Source organism: Rhipicephalus microplus, unplaced genomic scaffold, assembly GCF_043290135.1.
Source record: "Rhipicephalus microplus isolate Deutch F79 unplaced genomic scaffold, USDA_Rmic scaffold_12, whole genome shotgun sequence".
Classification (NCBI taxonomy): Eukaryota; Metazoa; Arthropoda; class Arachnida; order Ixodida; family Ixodidae; genus Rhipicephalus; species Rhipicephalus microplus.
In genome coordinates this window covers 46,353,361-46,372,972 of record NW_027464585.1, presented here as the reverse complement: position 1 = coordinate 46,372,972, position 19,612 = coordinate 46,353,361, and the positions used below count along the sequence as shown (strand labels likewise).

Sequence of the window (19,612 nt, the reverse complement as noted above, 5' to 3'; positions counted from 1 at the left end):
CTGTTTCCAATCCTAGTTGGAAAAAAGGGGTCGGTTATTAATGTAAGGCCCTCCTGTTGGGCGTCGACCCACAGATTTCTACCTTTGATGTTTTCTTTGTCATAACCCTATGCCGCATGCAACGCGTTGAAATCTCCTACTATAACCAACGCTTGCTTTTTAGTAATGCTGATCGTTTTTCTAAAAAGTGACCTAAATTTGGTTTTTTGTCTAGAGCTGCTATAGACATTTAATATGAATAGACTTTCACCACTCTTCTGTGATGGAACTAACTCAACAAGAACATGATCGACATCGCAGATTTCTGTATCATGTTCTATCACCGCGAGATTTCTTCGTACGAGGGTTGTTACGGACGTTTTTTCATCAGGGGTACCATAGGATTTGTAATTCGACAATTTAGCCATTCCTCCAGTTTCCTGTAAGGCGATGACGTCTGGTGCCTCCTTTCCGTTTAGGAACTGTTGTAAGTTGCCCCGTTTCCGGCGATACCCACGACAGTTCCACTGCCAAATTTTATACCGATTACGTCGTGCCATGTCTAGGAATGGTCCCTTCCCCTGCCATTTAGATTACTTCGGTCGTAGTCGGCCGGTTGTAGGGTTTAGTAGTAGTTTTAAACGGGCCTGCTCCTATAGACTTCAAATCTGTTTGCGTGTTCTCCACCAGCGTTAGTCAATTTTCGATGCTATCTATTCTTTGTTTTATTTCTACAAGCTGCAGCTGCAATCCTGTGAATTGTTGTTGCATTAGCTCAGTAAGTTCTCCGAGCATATTCTCGACTTTCTTTTCCAGGGGTTTTGAGAGGTCTTCATTTTCTACAGGAGATATTTACTCTGCTCTTCGTTTCACTGCATGCACTCCTGACTCCTGTGCAGGCGCTGGAGTTAAAATTCGACTACACGATGCTATGGAGCTAGTTGACTCGCGCAGCTGATTTTGCCTGAGTTTAGAATTCTCTTCCTTTAGTTGTTTTATTTCGTCCCTCTGTTTCGCGTTTTCACGGGAGAGTTGCTCTAGCATTTTCTTAATATGGTTTAGTTCTTGACCTAGGGTGGACCCTTCTGCCACAACCTCAGGCAAACTCCCAGACCGGAGAGACTCCCCTGGTAACTCGCCCACCTAGCTCACCATTTGTTGACTGCCCCGACCGCCGCCAGGACCCTCGTGGGACTGTCCTTGAGGTGATGTCGTTGCCCTTGTCTTGCATTTGGCCCGTGACCTGGATCTGTGTTGACGAGTGGACCTTGATCTGAATGTGGATCTGGGTTCGTGTTGAGTCCCTTCTCTTTCCCCTTCGGCGAGTCGCGGGAAGGAGCTGGAACGATCTCTGCGTCGTCCCCCTCTGTCCTGGGTGGCGTTGCCATTCTCCTCCGTTGGATTTTCTGGTGAATACCCTTCCCTCCATGCCTGTTTTGCTCCAGTGTACGACAAAATCTTCATTTCTCTTCGTTCATCGCCTTGTTGTTGTTCCTTTTCCCACCATCTTTTCTTAAAAAGGTACGGGGTCCTAAACCGTTCTTTGCATTTTTTTTTCTGTAAGATGACCTTTCCCGCAAAGGCTGCACCTAGGGACGCACTGGTGGTTTTCAGTTGGATTGCGCACCCTTCAACCGCGGCATTTCTTGCTGTCAGGCTGTGGGCAGACATCCGCCCGATGTCCAATTCGAATACAAGTAGTGCATGTTTCATATGGCTTCTTGTATAAGAAGCACCTATATTCGGCACCACGGTAGTATACAAAATATGGCACAAACAACCCTTCGAAAACAATGACCACTGAGTCCGTAAGTCCTATACGTCAAGCATGTAGAATCGTCGGGTTCCTCTGATTGACCAAGCTTTTTTCTATGCCTTCTTGATTATCATACTTCGGTATTCCGTGGATAACCCCTTTGGATGTGTTTTCTGGTGCTGTTACATAAGCGGCTGTAGCATAGCTCTTGTCATTGATCATAATTTCCTTGATGTTGCTGTATTATTCGCATTGGCCAGACTAGGTGTGCTCATGATCATGGTATTTTGTCGCATGTTGATTCTGAGAGTATCTTCCCCAGCAATGTCAGGCTGTAGTTTTGCCGCTCGTAGAACACAGTCTCTTATGAGCGCTAGACTCTGTCGCGTCAAGTCCAGACCTCCTCCTGGGCGTATTACAACCTTGTAATCGTCTTCTGGTAGTTGCGGTTCTTTTGGCACTGGCCGGCGATGCAAAAATCCTTCAGTCTCCAAGACGCCTCCATGGACGCACCTCCCACGTTCGTGGCTGGTTCCGCGTTTCTCTTGTCCTTCGCCTTCTTGCGTCGTTCATGGGCCGCAAACCATCCTTGAGTGTCGTTGTACTCTTCGGGAGACAGCATCTCCCCCGCAATTTTCACAACATCCATTTCGCAGGCTTCGAACAAGCCGAGGGCCTGGCTTGTCGCCTAGTTTCCAGCGCATCGATTGCATTGCGTCGGCACTGCGATGGCGTAGCTAGGGCGACGCCGTTGTGGGAACTTAAAGGAAGTGTCACGGCTCTAAAAAAAGTAGGCCCACCTGGTATATCCTGGCATCGAACGAATCGGGTGATCGTCTGGCGACAGCTGTGATGGTCTTGAATCCCGTGGTTGTCCTTATTCAGCCGCGAAAGTGAAAAACTGGCAGAGCCCATTCGAGAGGCGTCCGAGTGGCTCAGCCCCCAACGGCAGACCCATGTACATTGAAAAACATCTGACAAGAAAGAGTTGCTACGTTATACTCACCGGGCGTAACCTCCTTCGTTTTAGAAAGGTTTAGTGAGCGTTGGGCCGCAGTGCCAAGAATTCAGTGAACTAGTATGTACCATGAAGTCGAGGTGGGTAAAGGTGGGAAGTAGACACGAAGCGCAAGCTGTAAGAAAGTGTGCGTGTGCCACCTCTCGTTTAGTCCTTGAAATGTCCGCTGGATGGCGGTGCTTCTATATGGGGAATATATGATGAAAAGATTGATGTGTGCGATTTAACGTCCCAAAACCACTATATGATTATGAGAGACGCCGTAGTGGACGGCTCCGGAAATTTAGACCACCTGGGGTTCTTTAACGTGCACCAAAATCTGAGCACATGGGCCCACAACATTTCCGCCTCCATCGGAAATGCAGCCGCCGCAGCCGGGATTTGAACCCGCGCCCTGCGGGTCAGCAGCCGAGTACCTTAGCCACTAGACCACCGCGGCGGGGCATGATGAAAAGATGCGAGATGGTGGTACTTGGAGTGTTGAATAGATGGACGAACGGACACATAGACAGATGCATGAATGGACGCATGAACGGACGTAGGGGCGGCTGCATGGACGAATGTAGGGGCAGATACATGGACGAATGCAGGGACGGACACACAGATGGACGTGCGGACGCATGAACAGACGCACGCACGGGTGGTCACACGGATGGACGCATGAACGGACGGAAGCAAGAACGAATGGACAGACGGATGCTTCGCCCCACTCTCCATCATTCACTCCGTGGATATGCTGCTATTTTTTTTCTTTAGCGACGAAATTGGCTTGCTTTAGCGTCGCGCGAGTGCGTCCTTTCTTTTTTTTCTTGCCACGCGAAACTGCTCAACCTTAGCCAATTTAGCTTACGCTATAAAAAAATTGGCAGATCCCACGTACAGTGAGAATCGATGATATGCGAAGCACGAATGGGAAAGGTTGATATGTCACTTTAAATCAGCACAACATTACGAGGTGGAAGGTAATGATGCTGTACAATACTTCCGTGTCATCATCATCACGTTCGGATGTGTTGTTTACTTTTTCATTTATTCACGTCACGTGATGCCCAATTTAGTACATAAATTTTGTATAAATTTTGTAAACGCCCGTGAGCACACTATGAGCGTGGTATGTTGTCATGTTCTTACATGACACGCGTGTCAGGATTATTATGTTTGCACCAGTCATATATTTCGTCATCCATTTACGTTACGTAACGCCAAGCTTAGTATAATGTGAAGCTAAAAAAATGACCGCTAGCGCATTATGAAGGGACCAATATACACCTTGATTAAAACGGCCAGGAGAGCTAAAAGTCGTAGGCGGCTAGATAGATAGATAGATACGCTCAAAGTCGTCGAAGTTTGCTAAGAAATGCTTCAGATTTAATTCAACCAGGCACATTTCAAGACAATATAACCTGAGGACCCTGAAGTTATTAGCTAATGTTTGCCCTCTATAATTAAGAGGTTACCTAAATAAAGTGCCCCTTTTTGACCATTTGTTCAACTGATGATTTACACTGATATAGAGGAGTTAGAAGCTTCTAGAGCCCATACTTTTCTAAAACTTTTATGACAATTACATAGACCACCTAGTATAAGGAATGACGTGGGATAACACATAGGTTGGCTCACGCCGTTTCCCATCTTGCTTTCGCCATCTTTTTGCTCCTGCCGAAGTCATGGTAAACTAAGCTCCCATGAAGTGTTTGCTTTAGTAAATTCTTCAAAATGTGGTGTAATCGCACGAACACACAAATTATCGAGTAGCGGTACAATCAAGCTCAGCGTCGCACTTGGTGGGAGGGCGGGAGAAAGGGGGTTATGCATATTTGAAAATCGTAAGAGATTATTATGGCACCCACATAAGAGCCACACCCCTGAGCCCATGTTCATTTGTTCTACCAATGTCCTTTCTGATACTCCGTTTCCTACATCAAGTGCAACGCCGCGTAGGCTAGCGAGGATTCTCGCAATGAATGCGTTCGCACTAAGAAATGGAACGATTATTTTTGCATCTGAGACATGATTTATTTTCGTCTTTCTGCTTTGTGCGTCAGACATTCAAATGCCCGCTTATACAGCTTGTCTTGGTTCTTATTTCTTGTTGTTTTACTTGTAGCCTCTCTCGACGCTCTGCAGGTGCGTGTGTGCTTGTCTCGCACGAGCGTTTACAACAATGAAAGCTAAGCGCGAGCCACGCAAAGTCACACAGGTTTCTGACCAAACTCCTTGCATAGAGTATAAAATTGGGCGTGTTGGTAAGACAAATATAGATGTATCGCGTAAAATAGGAGAAACACAGCACAAGGGAAGGGAAAGAGGAGAACGCTTACTTCCAACAAAGTGAAAAAATTGATGGCAGATCCACAAGGTGAATGATGATCAGATTGGGCGAAGCTCCTGGAAGTAAACAACTGTATCGGTCCAGTTGGTAAGGATCCTTCTTGCTAGGAAGCGCAGCCACTATTACACAGAACACACAACAGTAGTTAAGCGCTTGTGTGGTGTGTTCTGTGTAATAGTGGTTGCTCTTCCTAGCATGATGGATCCTGGAAGTAATACCGTGAAATTTTCTTCCGTTGATTCGCCTGGCGATATGCGCGCTTCTTCACCACTTCCCATTGTCGAACGTTTTCAAGATCTGCTTCGCGACGTTGACGACCTGCCTCGGCCTCTCGTTCCCGTACGGAAGGATCTTGCCGACACTGACGTGCCGCTGCAGCTTCTTGTTCATGCACGGCGGGATCTTGCCGACGCTGCCTTGTTGATTTGGCTTCTTGTTCCCATACAGCAGGATCTTGCCGACGCTGACATGCCGCTGCAGCTTCTTGTTCACGAGAAGTACTTTGGTTTGGGCTAGTGGGTTCATAGTGCTCACATGGAAAGGGCAGCGCAAAAACTTGGGAAAAAGGAGGACAGTAGAGACAGAGCGCTGTTCACGTACGGCGGGATCTTGCCGACGCTGACTTGCAGATGTGGCTTCTTGTTCCCGTACAGCAAGATCTTGCCGATGCTGCCTTGCTGATGTGGACTCTTGTAACCGTACGGAAGGATCTTCCCGACGCTGACGTGCCGCTGCAGCTTCTTGCTCACGTACGGCGGGATCTTGTCGACGCTGCCTTGCTGATGTGGCTTCTTGTTCCCGTACAGAAGGATCTTGGCGGCGACGTTGCGCAGCTTCTCGGCGCGCTTCTGCCTCGCGTGCTCTCACTTCAGAGTCCTGTCTGCGTGCACGCCGCCGCTGCCCTGCGCGCCCGCATTTCAGCATCCTTATCTCTAGGAGCACACACCGACGGCAACGAGCATCGGCAACTACAAACTTGTATCGATATGGTTTGGTTATAAAACTATTGGTTTAGAAAACAGTTGGCGTCTTTAGGCAAGAGTGGCGTTGTGGGCTGGCGTCTTTTGTTTTGCTTTGGAAACATCTGGCGCCTTTTCGTTTCGCTTTTACAAAACATTTGGCATCTTTCGTTGGTTTATTTCGTCAATCAACGGTGTTTTGAACAAAGATGTTTTATTGTTTAATCACGCACACGAGAAATCTCACCAGGCACTATCTTGGAGGTAAAGAATGGCTGCTACTTGGACTGAGAGACAGCAGAAGTCGGCTTTTAATACTTCTACTAACGTTTCCTACTGGAAAATGCCAATGGCTGCTAATGGGGAATGAGAGACAGAAGAATTGGGTGCAAAATAACAAAAACAAAAACACCGACCAAGGTGAAATACACAAAACTCAAAAAGACGTTTTGGCTCCCCACATGGGAACCTTGCTCAGTCTTGCTCCCCGTGTGGCGAGCCAAAACGTCCTTTTAAGTTTTGTGTATTTCACCTTGGTCAGCGATTTTGTTTTTGTTATTTTGCACTATGTTTGTCCCCGACCAGACGGGATTCCGTCGGACTCTTCACTAGAAGAATTCGGCTTTTAGTTAACGCGCACGCTGCAAATTTTTTTTATTGTTCAACAGCGCACAGGAGAAATCTCCCACCGGCACCACCTCTGAGGTCAAAGCGTAAGACTGGTTACACACTTCGACTATGACTACGAGGGACGAACGAGTGCCGCTATAAGGAGCTTCGCCCCTAAAAAGCAAGAGCAGCGTTCACAAGCTGGAGACAATTTTTCCCGGACGTGGTAGAAGCCCTGTCGCTTGGACCGAAGTTTGCGGTTGAGCCAAGGCTTTCCGTACCTGAAAAGCTCTCCTTGGTCCACGAAATTTCTGGGAAGGCAAGTGACTCGAAACACGACCAATGTGTTGTAACAGGAGTTGATGTGCTCCATTGTTCGAAACAACACTCTTCCAAGTTGCCACTGAGAAAAGTGGAAGCATACCTCAAGGAACACGCCCTCGCCCTGCATGCTCCCCGCCGACAAGGAAGGAGAGTATGCCATTCTTTCTTGATTGATTTATAAGTGGAGTTTAACATCCCAAAACTACCATATGATTATGAGAGACACCGTAGTGGAGGACTCCAGAAATTTCGATCGCCTGGGGTTCTTTAACGTGCACCCAAATCTGAACACACGGGCCTACAACATTTACGCCTCTATCGGAAATGCAGGCGCCACAGCTGGGATTCGATCTCGTGAGCTGGGGGTCAGCAGCCGAGTACCTTAGTCACTAGACCACCATGGCGGGGCGACCGTCCTTTCTTACACGCTTTTAAATTCCAAAGCAAGTGAAGCTGTTTCATCAATTTTCAAAAGCAACGATAATCTTGTTATTTCTAAAGTTAAATCTCAGTCAAAAAAGATGTGTAAAAAGCTTGACCTCAGTGAACTTGTTAGTGGCATAGCAAATAGCAAAAAAGATTTTCTTGAGGTATTCTTCAGCGTGAAAACACATGTCAGAAAAAACATTTCGTGTTATTATTTCAGAAAATGGCACGTGGCAAAAAAGTGTTGCGCTGTTTTTACAAAGTAAACTCGGTCTTTTAGCAGTAGAGGACCTGTTTCTCATGAAAAATTCCGGTCAAGTTCTTTATTTCATCCGACCGCGTTCCGTTCAGCACATTTGTGGTTTTTCCATTGGCGTAAAAGATCTGTAATATTCGTTACCACATGAATCTAATCTTAGTTGCGTACAAGAGTGTATTGACAAGATTGGTAGCAAAACATTTCAGAACAGTGCTGGTGTATCATCTAGTAGCTTTTTAGAACTTTTATCCTTTCATTTTAAATATATTTTTATTCAATGAAACGGGAAGTCCCACCTTCAAAAGGAGTGAATCTGTATCGGGTCATGTATTGCTCCAATCTTAAGTGACTTGTTTTTAGCCAAGCTCGACAGAACAGCTCCCGGTGACCTTAGTGACAACAGAATCGTGCGAGTTTTCGGATTTGTTGACGACTTCCCCATTCTTTTTGATTGTTATCCTACTTCTTGTGCCCTACACTTCTTCAACTTCATCAAGGAGTGGTTTATTCCTCTTGTTTCAACTCATGAGTTACCTCTCAATAACACTCTCAGATTTTTAGATATCGCTCTCATTTTTCAACTAGACCACACTTGTTGTTTTCACCTAGACCACACACAAGCCAAGGAGCAACAGACACTTGCTTCCATATCACTCCGCCCACACCACGCTCGTAAAACGAGGCATTCTAGACTTGTGCTTTAGTGATGCTTTCTAAAAGTCTCGTCCACATCTAATGGCAGCTAGATTTAAATAACAAGCAGAACGACTTCTGAATGCTGGGTGCCCCTCTCACGTACAGATTTCTGTCATGGGAAATCTCATCAAGAAGCTTCAGTACTTGCAGCATGCCTTCCCTCGTGTTACTTCTTTAATATTTTTTTATTTATTTATTCACAATACCGTACAGGCTCCTTATCGGAGCCTTTTGTAAGGGGGGCAATACATGGTAAAATATGACATGTGATGAATATAGAAAAAGGTGAAGTCAAAACGATACAATCTGAAAAGTGCGCTGTGATGTGAAGGACCGCCAGAAAAGCAATAGAAACACCCCAAGAGAAAAACTAAAAAAAGAAAGAGCGCGCACAAAATACAAACGTAATTAACATGAACTGTCAATGGTTGTAAAATAAAGCAAATTTTGGCAGCGTTTACAATACTACAACTTGACATAATACAACGTTAAACAATTTAAAACATAAGATTACACATCTAGAGAGAATAAATGAGAAATAACTACATAAACATGAAATGTTTGAGAGGGCGGTAGTGAAAGGCTTTGCAATTTGTGATCGAAGTTACATCACCAGGGAGATCGTTCCAAAGCTGGATGGCGTGTGGCAGCGCAGAACAAATAACCATTCTTGTATTGCCGAAGATGCGCTCAAAACTGCCCTGATTATGGAGGCGCCTAGACATGCGCAGTGGGGTTTTCAAAGGGAGAGAATGAGGCCTGCTGTTTTGAACATATCCACGAAGCAGGCATAAAAGGGAAATACACCGGGGACCTTAAGAGGGTGCTGTGAAAGTTCGAGTTTTATTTTAGTAATACTGGATTTTCGTTCGTAACTTTCAGTAATGAAACGAGCGGCACGGTTTTGAACAAGCTCTAGGTTAGTAATTATGTAGTCTTGATAAGGGGATCAAAGAGATGACGCCGATTCTAACTGTGGGCGAATGAAGGTAAGGTACACTAACTTGCAAATGTTAGGGGGCGATTTACGAAGGTTACGACGAGTGTATTCAAGCGTTTGTGATGCTTTAGCCCAGAGAGCGGTAATGTGGGGGCGCCATGAAAGATTGAGTCAAGTCTATTGCTAGATACTTGAATAACGGAACACGAGATATGAGAGAGTTTTTAATGATTTAGAAAAAATTAGAGTTCGATTGTTCGCGGGTGAAAGAAATCAGTTTACATTTTTCAGAGTTCAATACCATGAGGCATTTTTGACACCACATTTTTATACGGTTAATGTCATTTTGCAGGACGTGGTAATCATCGGGACATGTTATTTTTCTATAAATGATGCACTCATCGGCAAATAATCTAATGCACGAGGAAATGTTATTGGGCAGGTCATTAATGTAAATAAGGAAAAGTAAAGGGCCTAGAATGCTACCATGAGGGACTCCGGAAGTTACATCAGCTAAGGGTGAAGCACAGTTATTAATTACGGTGAATTGTTGGCGAGATGATAAGAAATTTCAAATCCAAGATAAGCTTGTAGAGTCCAATCTGACGGAACTTCATTTGGAAAACAATCGACAATGGGCCACCCGGTCAAAAGCTTTGGAAAAGTAAAAAAAAATGCTATCGATTTGTAGATTGTTCTCCATGTTAAAGGGCAAGTTCAAGCAATTACGTATCACATGACATATCTTTACGAAATCCATGTTGATTTATGAAAAAACAACTATTGGTCTCCAAGTGGTGGTAGATGTGTGATGCTGTTACGTGCTCTAGCATTTTACAGGAAATGCAAGTTAGGGAAATGGGGCGGTAGTTGTCTGGTTGATTTTTCTTTCCAACTTTGAATACCGGAATAAGCTTGGCAACCTTTCAGTCTTTAGGTAGTTGTCCGGTAGACAATGATTGATTAAATATTCTGCGCAGTATTTCACTTGAAAGGGGTATGATGTTTTTCAAAGTCTTAGGGTTTAAATTATCCACACCCAGCAATATTGATAGATTAACGTTATCTATGAGACCCGCAACTCCATCCTCAGCGACCGTTATTGGTGTCATGTAAGGATAACTTAAATCTGAAACAAAAGGCACGTTTAGGTGATCTTATTTAGTAAATACCGATGAAAAATAAACTTGTTGAACTCGTGTGAGCATGGCTCATCCGTTAGCAGTGTGTTGTCGTCATTGAAGAAACAGATTTGCCGCGATTCATTTCCAGGAGATATGGTGGGCCAGAACTTTCATGGGTTTGAGTGCAAGAGGGAGGGTAGGTCAGGTGAGTAGTACTTGCCTTTCGCGAAACTTATAGCTGATGAATATTCTTTTAGGCATGTCTTGTACCTTTCTCAAGAAGACGCATTGGATGAATGTTAGGCTGCAGTGTATAACCGCTTCTTTTTATTTCGCAGTTTGCGCAGTGATAAAGTGAACTACAGATTTTTGTTATTGTGAGCAATAGTGATAAGAGGCGCATACCTGTCCTATAAATCGGACATTTTGTTCCTAAATGCAAGCCAATCTTCAGCCCCAGACTGCAGAGAGAAATACTGTATAAAAGACTGTTGGAAGAAGACAGCTAATTCATTGATCATGCCTCTATAGTCCGCTCTATTGTAGTTACGAAAGAACTTTTTATTTTTATTTATTTATTTATACTGATATCTATAGCGCCCTCTAAGGGCATTGTTCTAGGGGGCTTTAGAAATTCAAGGTACATTTAAATCAATGGGGACTAGTTGAATTGCACGGCGCACAAAAAATAAAAACAAATAAAATATACCAAAACCAGAGCATACAGTATCATTGTGTGAACCACATACTCCTTTAAAAGGGAAGAAAACGCTGTGGAAGGGGCGGTCGCAATGTTTTTTGGAAGACTGTTTCATTCGTGTATTGTTTTAGAAAAAAAAACGTATTTGCATTTGTTGATGTTCGGCACTTATATTCACATACTTTCACAGGATGGTCCCGTCGTGATGAGATGCATGTTGGTGGTCTAATGTATTTGTTTTTATCGATCCAAGTTTTGCCGTTTATAAGGTTGTAGAAAAGACATAGCCTGAAATATTTACGCCTTAAGGAGAGTAACCGCTAACCAAGTGAACTAACAATTTTGCTAGACCTTCTGGTGAAGTCGTAATCACCCGTCAAAAACCGGGCGGCACGTTTCTGAATGTACTCCGATGCATCAATATTTAACTTGTGTGGCCGGGTCCCAGGCAGTGCAAGCATATTCAAAAATCGGGCGTACATTTCACACGTAAAGAACGTGTTTGAGAATAGAGGGGGCGGTTCTGAAATTGCGGCGTAGGAAGTTCATCACGCGACTGGCTTTAACTGATACCATGCGAACATGATGATTCCACGATAGTGTGCTTTTGATGACAACGCCAAGATACTTGTATTCATTTACCATGGATAATGGTATCCTTTCCACGAAGTACTTTGTGATAAAAGGCTGCCATGGAACCTATTTTTCGTACTGGTTTGTGCATGGTGAGTTGTAGGATATTGTAGTCACCACAATCATCACATTATTTGATTGTGCCTATCGCATCAGGGGTGGTGGCTAGCACCAAATCTAAAATATTATTACCACGTGTGGGTTTATTTACCACTCGCGAAAAATTGAAATCCAATGAACAGTTAATGAAATCAGTTGAAATTTGCCAGGGTGATAATAAAGTGGGCCAGTCGATGTTGGGTAAGTTAAAGTCACTAAATAGGTACACGTGATCCGTAGGACATCCTTTGATTGCGGCCGAGATGCTCTTTCAAAATCATCTTGGAATAGCGGACTAGCATCGGGTAGACGGTAGCAAACACCTATTAGTATGTTCTTGGCGTGAGCTCTACATGCTGCCCATATTATTTTCAAATCAGAGAACGTATCAATTACCAATGATGCGATGTCATTCTTATTAGCCAGCAGTACCCCTCCACCTCTCTTTTGTGTGCAGTCACGCTCATAAATGGTGTAGTCCTCGTCAAGCAACAATTTCTCGTCCCTGATATTAGGGCACAACCAAGTCTCTATAAGTGCTATGACCTCTGGACAGCTATCATCAAGGAAAAGTGAAACTTCGTCACATTTCAATACAAGACTTCTGATGTTAGTGAATAAAACTGATAGCAGAAAAGTGGAGGTGTGTTTTGAAGGTTCACTACGACCGCACCTATTCCTCTTTCTAGCTATTGTGAAGCTAAAACAACAGAGTTCAAGGAAGAGTCAAAAACGTATGTCTATCTATTCGGAGCTTATCAACCGATAATCTATAAGGTTTAGTCTTTGTTCTGGCAAATTCCTGGAAATTCCATCTTGCATTGCGGGCTGAAGGCGAAGAGTCTTCACTTACTTCAAATTTTGACCCTTTTAGTTTGCGGCCAGAAGCCAGAATGGTTTGCTTGTCCTTGAACGCGGTCAATTTGGCTATTGTAGGCCGACACTTGTGTGGAGCAAAGCGACCTAATCTATGTACCCTATGAAATAGTGAGCCAGTCATTGTGAGTAAAGATTTTTGGAACAGAAAGTTATGATCTTTAGTTCACTCGCCGTCCAATCTTCCTTCTCATCATCTTCAATGCCAAGAAAGTGTATTGGAATATCGCACTCTGTTTTCGCTATCTTCACACCATGACGTTATGCTTTTTAGTTGATGGGCGAGGTCAGAAACATTTGAGGCATTCGTTTCCCTAGGAGTGACCGGAGAGTAGGCCGCATCTAGTATCCCCACCGTTTCATTTAAACTCTTGATTTCAAGGTCAGTCGCGACCTGTTTTATTTTACGCCCTGAAGTTCCCGCAGTATAGCGTTGTGACCTTCCTCGATTCTGCGAACTGTCTCCAGAACCGAAGCCAGAGAGCGCGACAGATCGGCTATAGTGAAAAATTGATTTGCTGAAAAAACTTGAAGGAAAACAAAGGAGACAGAAAAAAGCGCAGACTACCAACTATTTAATCTCGTTTCTTGAAGCATATATATATACGCATGATACGCTGCGCTTCCACGATGCGCACAAAACCAAAGATGCCGAAAACAAAGCCGTCCCGAAACAAATCAATTCAAATATGATGGCCACCACAATGACAAATGCGAAAAATGGCAAAATTACAAAAGTGATGCCCACCTCAATCTAAACTGCGTATTTCCAAAGTGTACGCTCTTATTAATCTAAACTTATCTTTTATTATTTTTTGTATTTTTATAGCACCAAGCATCAACAAAGGCGTGATAATATGAAAACGTACTCTAGAGACTCTTGTTTAAAAAATATTTAAAAAGCGCTTAGCACCGAAAAAACAACAAAATAACAGTTTTATAGTCACTCCAAGCAGCCCCACGTGAGAAAACCTGAAGAAGCAGTACGCCGAGAGAGTAAAAAAAATTATATGTAACAAACATAAAACGTTACAAAACATTACATAGCGTCGCATGAGAAATTGAACAGAAACACTCATGAACAAAACAAAAGAAGGGAACAAAACAAAGAAGAGAACACAATGCAAGGCGTTCCCCCCAACATTACGCATGACCGTGTAGCAAGACCATTTCCCTGTCCGAAATAGAGAATGAAAGCATGCTTATGCACTTGTCATCAAATTGCCTGATAAATTACACTACGATAATCTCCCTTTCAGTCTTTTCACGTGCCTTAGCCATGACTGACGCATTCTCAAACCTGGGAGTGCATCCGCATGTCCTACAGTGGAAATCTAAATGACCACCATTTTTTTTACGGCCAGACTGTGCTCACGCAAGCGTTCGTTGAGGTAACGCCCCGTCTGCCCTATGTACACCCTCCCACACGACAAAAGGATCAGATATACAACAGCAAAAACACACATAATGAACACGTTCGCATGCTTTTTTGTGCATTTTGCCTTCTGTTTAGTCATTAACGAACAGATCTGACCTAACTTTGTGGGCGCTGAAAACAGTACATACACCGTACCTGTTAGCCACCTTTTTTACATTGTGGAAAACACTATGTAAGTACGGCATAACATAAATAGGCCTCCTCTCCCTTTCTTCAACGCTTGGACCCCCGCCCTTGTATTTTATAGGAAGGCTTTCGCAAGCACTAGCTAAAACCTGTGCCGGGTATCCAGCCGCGCCCAGACGAGCTACCTGAGTCTCGAAGTTTTCAAACATCAGATGAGGGCAAGACTTGTCGAGGGCTTCCGCACGAGCTGACAACACAATGCCCCTCTTAATCAACTTCGAGTGCGCGCTTTCAAAAGGCAACAAGCCTTTCTTCGATCACGGATTGTATTTGAAGCAGCTGTGCTTCCTGGCAAACCTCAGCCGTAAGTCCAGAAACTGGATCTCATTTTCGACCGGCATTTCGTGCGTGAATTTCAGGCCACTGGAGTGTATGTTGAAACCTCAAGGACACCTTTCACAACACCCTTTACATGTTCACATGGTACCTTCCCAAGCACGATAAGGTAGTCGTCCACATACCTGAAGGTGCGAACGACATCAAAATGGGACACCTCATCCTTCAGGCGTTGGTAGAAGGCTGCCAAGAATATGTCACTGAGGACAGGCGCAACTGCAGAACCGATATAAATTCCAGCTTTCTGGACGTACGTACCCTCCTGGTGGCTGTATGCAGTGGACTCAAAGTACAATTTCAAAAGTTCCAGAATGTTATTCACGGAGATACCATGCTTGTTTTGGAAATTAACTTCCCCGAATTCATCGATTGCACTCCGGGCAGCATCAAAAAGCGCGGCATGTGAAATTGAGTAAAAAAGTTTTTCCACATCAATTGAAAAAGCCGAGGACCCCACCGGTAAGCCTTCCTTCAAAGTAAAAAGGATTTTTGAAAAACTTCGCACTAAGAAAGGGTCACCGCTGTTAAGGGTACCTAGTATACCTTGTAGGTACCGTGACACTACCCTTTGCCAGCTGCCCTTCTCGGACACATTGAGGCGTAGCGGGTTGTCACACTTGTGCATTGTGAAAGTGAAAAATGAATGTAGCGCCACATTGCTTGCTTTTACCACTTCTCTGCAGAGCGCATCAAGGTTCATTTCTTTCAACAGTTTTTGTAGCATGGTCTCCCGTTCATTTTGACAAAAATGCACCTCCTTGATGATTTTGCACACTGCATCTAGTGCCTTGTCCTCGTACATCCGTTCAGGAAGAACCACGAGTACTCCCTCTTTATCTGAGGTTAGAACCATCAAATTCCTTTGTTTGAGTGCGTCGACGACTAATCTAAGAGGAGGCCTAGGAACCGCTGATCACTCACGGTTTTCACCAAACAGTCTTTTCATCCCTGATGGCCCTCTGCTGGTCCTGCTCTTGTACACGTTGGCCAAATCGATGCACATGGGACAACACTTTAGGACGCGTTGAATGGGGTCGGAAACTGCATTTGGGACCCTTTTTGAGGACTTGCTCCACTGTTGCAGGAATCCTTACGTCTCCCAGGTAAGTGACACTACTACCTGTTGCAGCCAGTCATGGTTTTGAAGTAAAGGTTGACCTGACGTTCTGCCACAAGAACTCCGCCAACTTATTCGCCTTCCTTTTGTGCTTTGCGAACTGTTGCTGGCCTGTATCACAACCACAGTCCTCTTGGATTACTACCCTGAGCCAGTCAAGATAGAATCGCACTTGTCTCGACGATTCAGACTTCATCAGCTTACAAACTCTCTTGGCGTGACCCCAGGATGGCTCCAGTGCGCTGAAAAGTGCTTTTACTTCAATTGTAACGTATTTCTTTTTTTACCACTAGGACAGATATCGAGACATGCAGATGGACTGTGCGACAAGGTTCACTTTCGGACAGGGAAATGGTCTTCCTACATGGTGATGTGTAATGTTGTGGTTAACGCGTTACATTGTGTTCTCTTCTATTTCTCTTCTTATGTTTTGTTCATCAGTGTTTCTGTTTTAATTCCCATGCGACGCTACGTAATGTTTTGTAAGGTTTAGTGTTTGTTATATCGTTTTAGGGGCGAAGCTCCTTAGGGCGTGGGCTGTGCGTCCCCTGTAGCCTGTATGTAGCCACCTCTAGTTTAGTTCTTGCAGTGTTCACTAGATGGCGGTACCGTCCCCTGTATGTAGCCACCTCTAGTTTAGTTCTTGCAGTGTTCACTAGATGGTGGTACCATCTCCTGTATGTAGCCACCTCTCGTTTAGTTCTTGTAGTGTTTACTAGATGGTGGTACTTGTAGCTGATGATGAAAAGATGCAAGATGTTATAAACTAGAAAGCGGTACTTCTAGTTGATGAAAGACGCGAGATCTAATAAAATAGGAATGATGTCACATATGACGCGTGTCATTGGTTGAAGGCAATCGTTCGATTTAGTGCGGCGACGTACGCTAGGGGGAGCGATGTAATAAAATCGAGTGGGCAAAATGTACAGAGGATTCATGGTTTACCAGGTTTACCTCCGGAGCTTCGCCCACTCATCATCATTCACTTCGTGGATATGGCGGAATTTTTTACTCTCAACGTACTGCTTCTTTGGGTTTGCTCACTTGCGGCTGCTTGGAGTTACTATAAAATTGTTACATTATTGTTTTTTCGGTGCTAAATGCTTTTTAAATGTTTTTAAACAAGAGTCTCGAGAGTACGCTTTCATAATTTCACGCCTTTGTTGATGCTTAGTGCAATAAAATTCCAAAAAAATAATAAAGGATATGTTTAGAATAAATAGGAGTGAACACCTTGAGAATACGCAGTTTATATCGTGGTTGGCATCACTTCTGTAATTTTGCCATTTTTCGCATTTGTCAAAGTGGTTGCAGTCACATTTGAATTGATTTGTTTTGGGACGGCTTTGTTTGTGGCATCTTTGGTTTTGTGCGCATCGTGGAAGTGCAGCGTAGCATGCGTATATATTGGCTTCAAGAAACGTCAATAAACAGTTGGTAGTCTGAGGTTTTTCCTGTATCCCTTGTTTTCCTTCAAATTTGTGCAGCAAATCAATTTTTCAAGTATGAACCAACCAATCTGCAAAAGAGTATCGCTTTAACAAATTTCTAGTTCTGCGGACTCTTTCCTACGTTGCCTGAAGAAGGCACGAGCTGCTATGGCTTGCGTGAACCTTGTCGCACAGTCCACCTGCATGTCTCAATACCTGCCCTTCTGATTAAAAAAGAAATACGTTCCAATTGAAGTGACTGTACTTTTAGGCACTCTGGAGCCATCCTGGGGCCACGCCAAGAGAGTTTGCAAGCTGAAGAAGTCTGAATTGTTGAGACAAGTGCGATCCTATCTTGACTGGCTCAGGGTAGTACTCCAAGAGTACTGTGGTTGCGATACAAGCCAGGAACAGTTCGCAAAGCACAAAAGGAAGGCGAATCAGTTGGCGGAGTTCTTGTGGCAGAACGTCAGGTCAACCTTTACTTTAAAACCATGACTGGCCGCACAAGGCAGTAGTGTCACTTACCTGGGAAACGTAAGGAATCCTGCAACAGTGGAGCACGTCCTCAAAAAGGGTCCCAAATGCAGTTTCCGACCCCGTTCAACGCGTCCTAAAATGTTGTCCCATGTGCATCGATTTGGCCAACGTATACAAAAGCTGGACCAGCAGAGGGCCATCAGGGATGGAATAGATTTTTTGGTGAAAACCTTGAGTGATCAGCGGGTTCCTAGGCCTCTTTTAATATTCGTCGTCTAGGCTCTCAAAGAAAGAAATTTGATGGTTTTAACCTCAAAGAGGGAGGATTTGTGATTCCGCCTGAAAGGATGTACTAGGACAAGGCACCAGATGCAGTGTGCAAAAACTTAGAGGAGGTGCATTTCTGTCCAAATAAACAAAAGACCATGGTACAAAAACTGTTGAAAAAAATGAACCTTCATGCGCTCTCCGGAGAAGTGGTAAAAGCAAGCAATGTGACGCTACAGTCATTTTTCACTTGCAAGACACACAAGTGTGACTACCCGCTACGCCTCAATGTGTCCGAGAAGGGCAGCTGGCAAAGGATAGTGTCACAGTACCTACAAGGCATACTTGGTTCTCTTAACAGTGGTGACCCTTTCTTAGTGCGAAGTTCTTCGGAAATCGTTTCTACTTTGAAGGAAGGCTTACCAGTGGCGTCCACGGCTTTTTCAATTGATGAGGAAGAACTTTTTTACTCAATGCAACATGCGCTTTTTGATGCTGTCAGGAGTGCAATCGACGAATTCGGGGAAGTTAATTTCCAAAACAAGCATGGTATCTCCGTGAATAACTTTCTGGAACTTTTGAAATTATACCGCGAGTCTACTGCAATCAGCCAGCGGGAGGGCACCTACGTCCAAAAAGCTGGAATTTATATCGGTTCTGCACTTGCACCTGTCCTCAGTGACATATTTTTGGCAGCCTTCGACCAACGCCGGAAGGATGAGCTGTCGCATTTTGATGTCGTTCGCACCTTCAGGTATGTGGACGACTACCTTATCGTGCTTGGGAAGGTACCATGTGAACGTGTACAGGGTGTTGTGAATGGTGTCCTTGAGGTTTTCAACAGACACTCCATTTGCCTGAAGTTCACGTACGAAATGGCGGTCGAAAATGAGATCCAGTTTCTGGACCTACTGCTGAGGTTTGCCAGGAAGCACATCTTCTTCAAATACAATCCTCGATAGAAGAAAGGTTTGTTGCCTTTTGAAAGCGCGCACTTGAAGTTGATTAAGAGGGGCATTGCGTTGTCAGCTTGTGCGGCAGCCCTCGACATGTCTTGCCCTCATCTGATGTTTGAAAGCTTCGAGAATCAGGTAGCTCGTCTGGGCGCGGCTGGATACCCGGCACAGGCTTTAGCTAGTGCTTGCGAAAGCCTTCTTAAAAATTACAAGGGTGGGGGTCCATGCGTCGAAGAAAGAGAGAAGAGGCCTATTTATGTTATGCCGTATTTACATAGTGTTTCCCACAATGTGAAAAAGGTGGCTAATAGGTACGGTGTTGATGTACTGTTTTCAGCGCCTACAAAGTTAAGTCAGATCTGTTCGTTAATGACTACACAGAAGAAGGCTAAACGCACAAAAAAGCATGCGAACGTATTCATTAGGTGTGTTTTTGCTGTTGTATATCTGATCCTTTTGTCATGTGGGAGAGTGTACATAGGGCAGATGGGGCGCTGCCTCAACGAACTCTTGCGTGACCACAGTCTGGCCGTAAAAAGAAAAAATGGTGGTCATTGAGATTACCATTGTAGGACTTGCGGATGCACCCCAAGGTTTGAGAATATATCAGTCATGGTTAAAGCACATGAAAAGAATGAAAGGGAGATTATTGAAGCGTACTTTATCAGGTAA

At 44.3% G+C, this 19,612-nt stretch overlaps 1 protein-coding gene across 4 annotated transcripts in view; it reads left to right on the top strand.

Moving 5' to 3' along the window:
* The window catches only part of LOC119166787 (chymotrypsinogen B), a 1,014,345-nt gene that overhangs the window by 575,493 nt on the left and 419,240 nt on the right, over positions 1-19,612 (top strand). For 3 of the 4 annotated variants that reach the window (XM_075882532.1, XM_075882530.1, XM_075882531.1), the window contains exon 7: positions 10,571-10,627. The exons of the other annotated variant lie outside the window; for it this stretch is intronic. In XM_075882532.1, the coding sequence (XP_075738647.1) occupies positions 10,571-10,627 (57 nt within the window). The remainder of the gene's footprint in view (positions 1-10,570; positions 10,628-19,612) is intronic. 4 annotated transcript variants of the gene reach the window in all.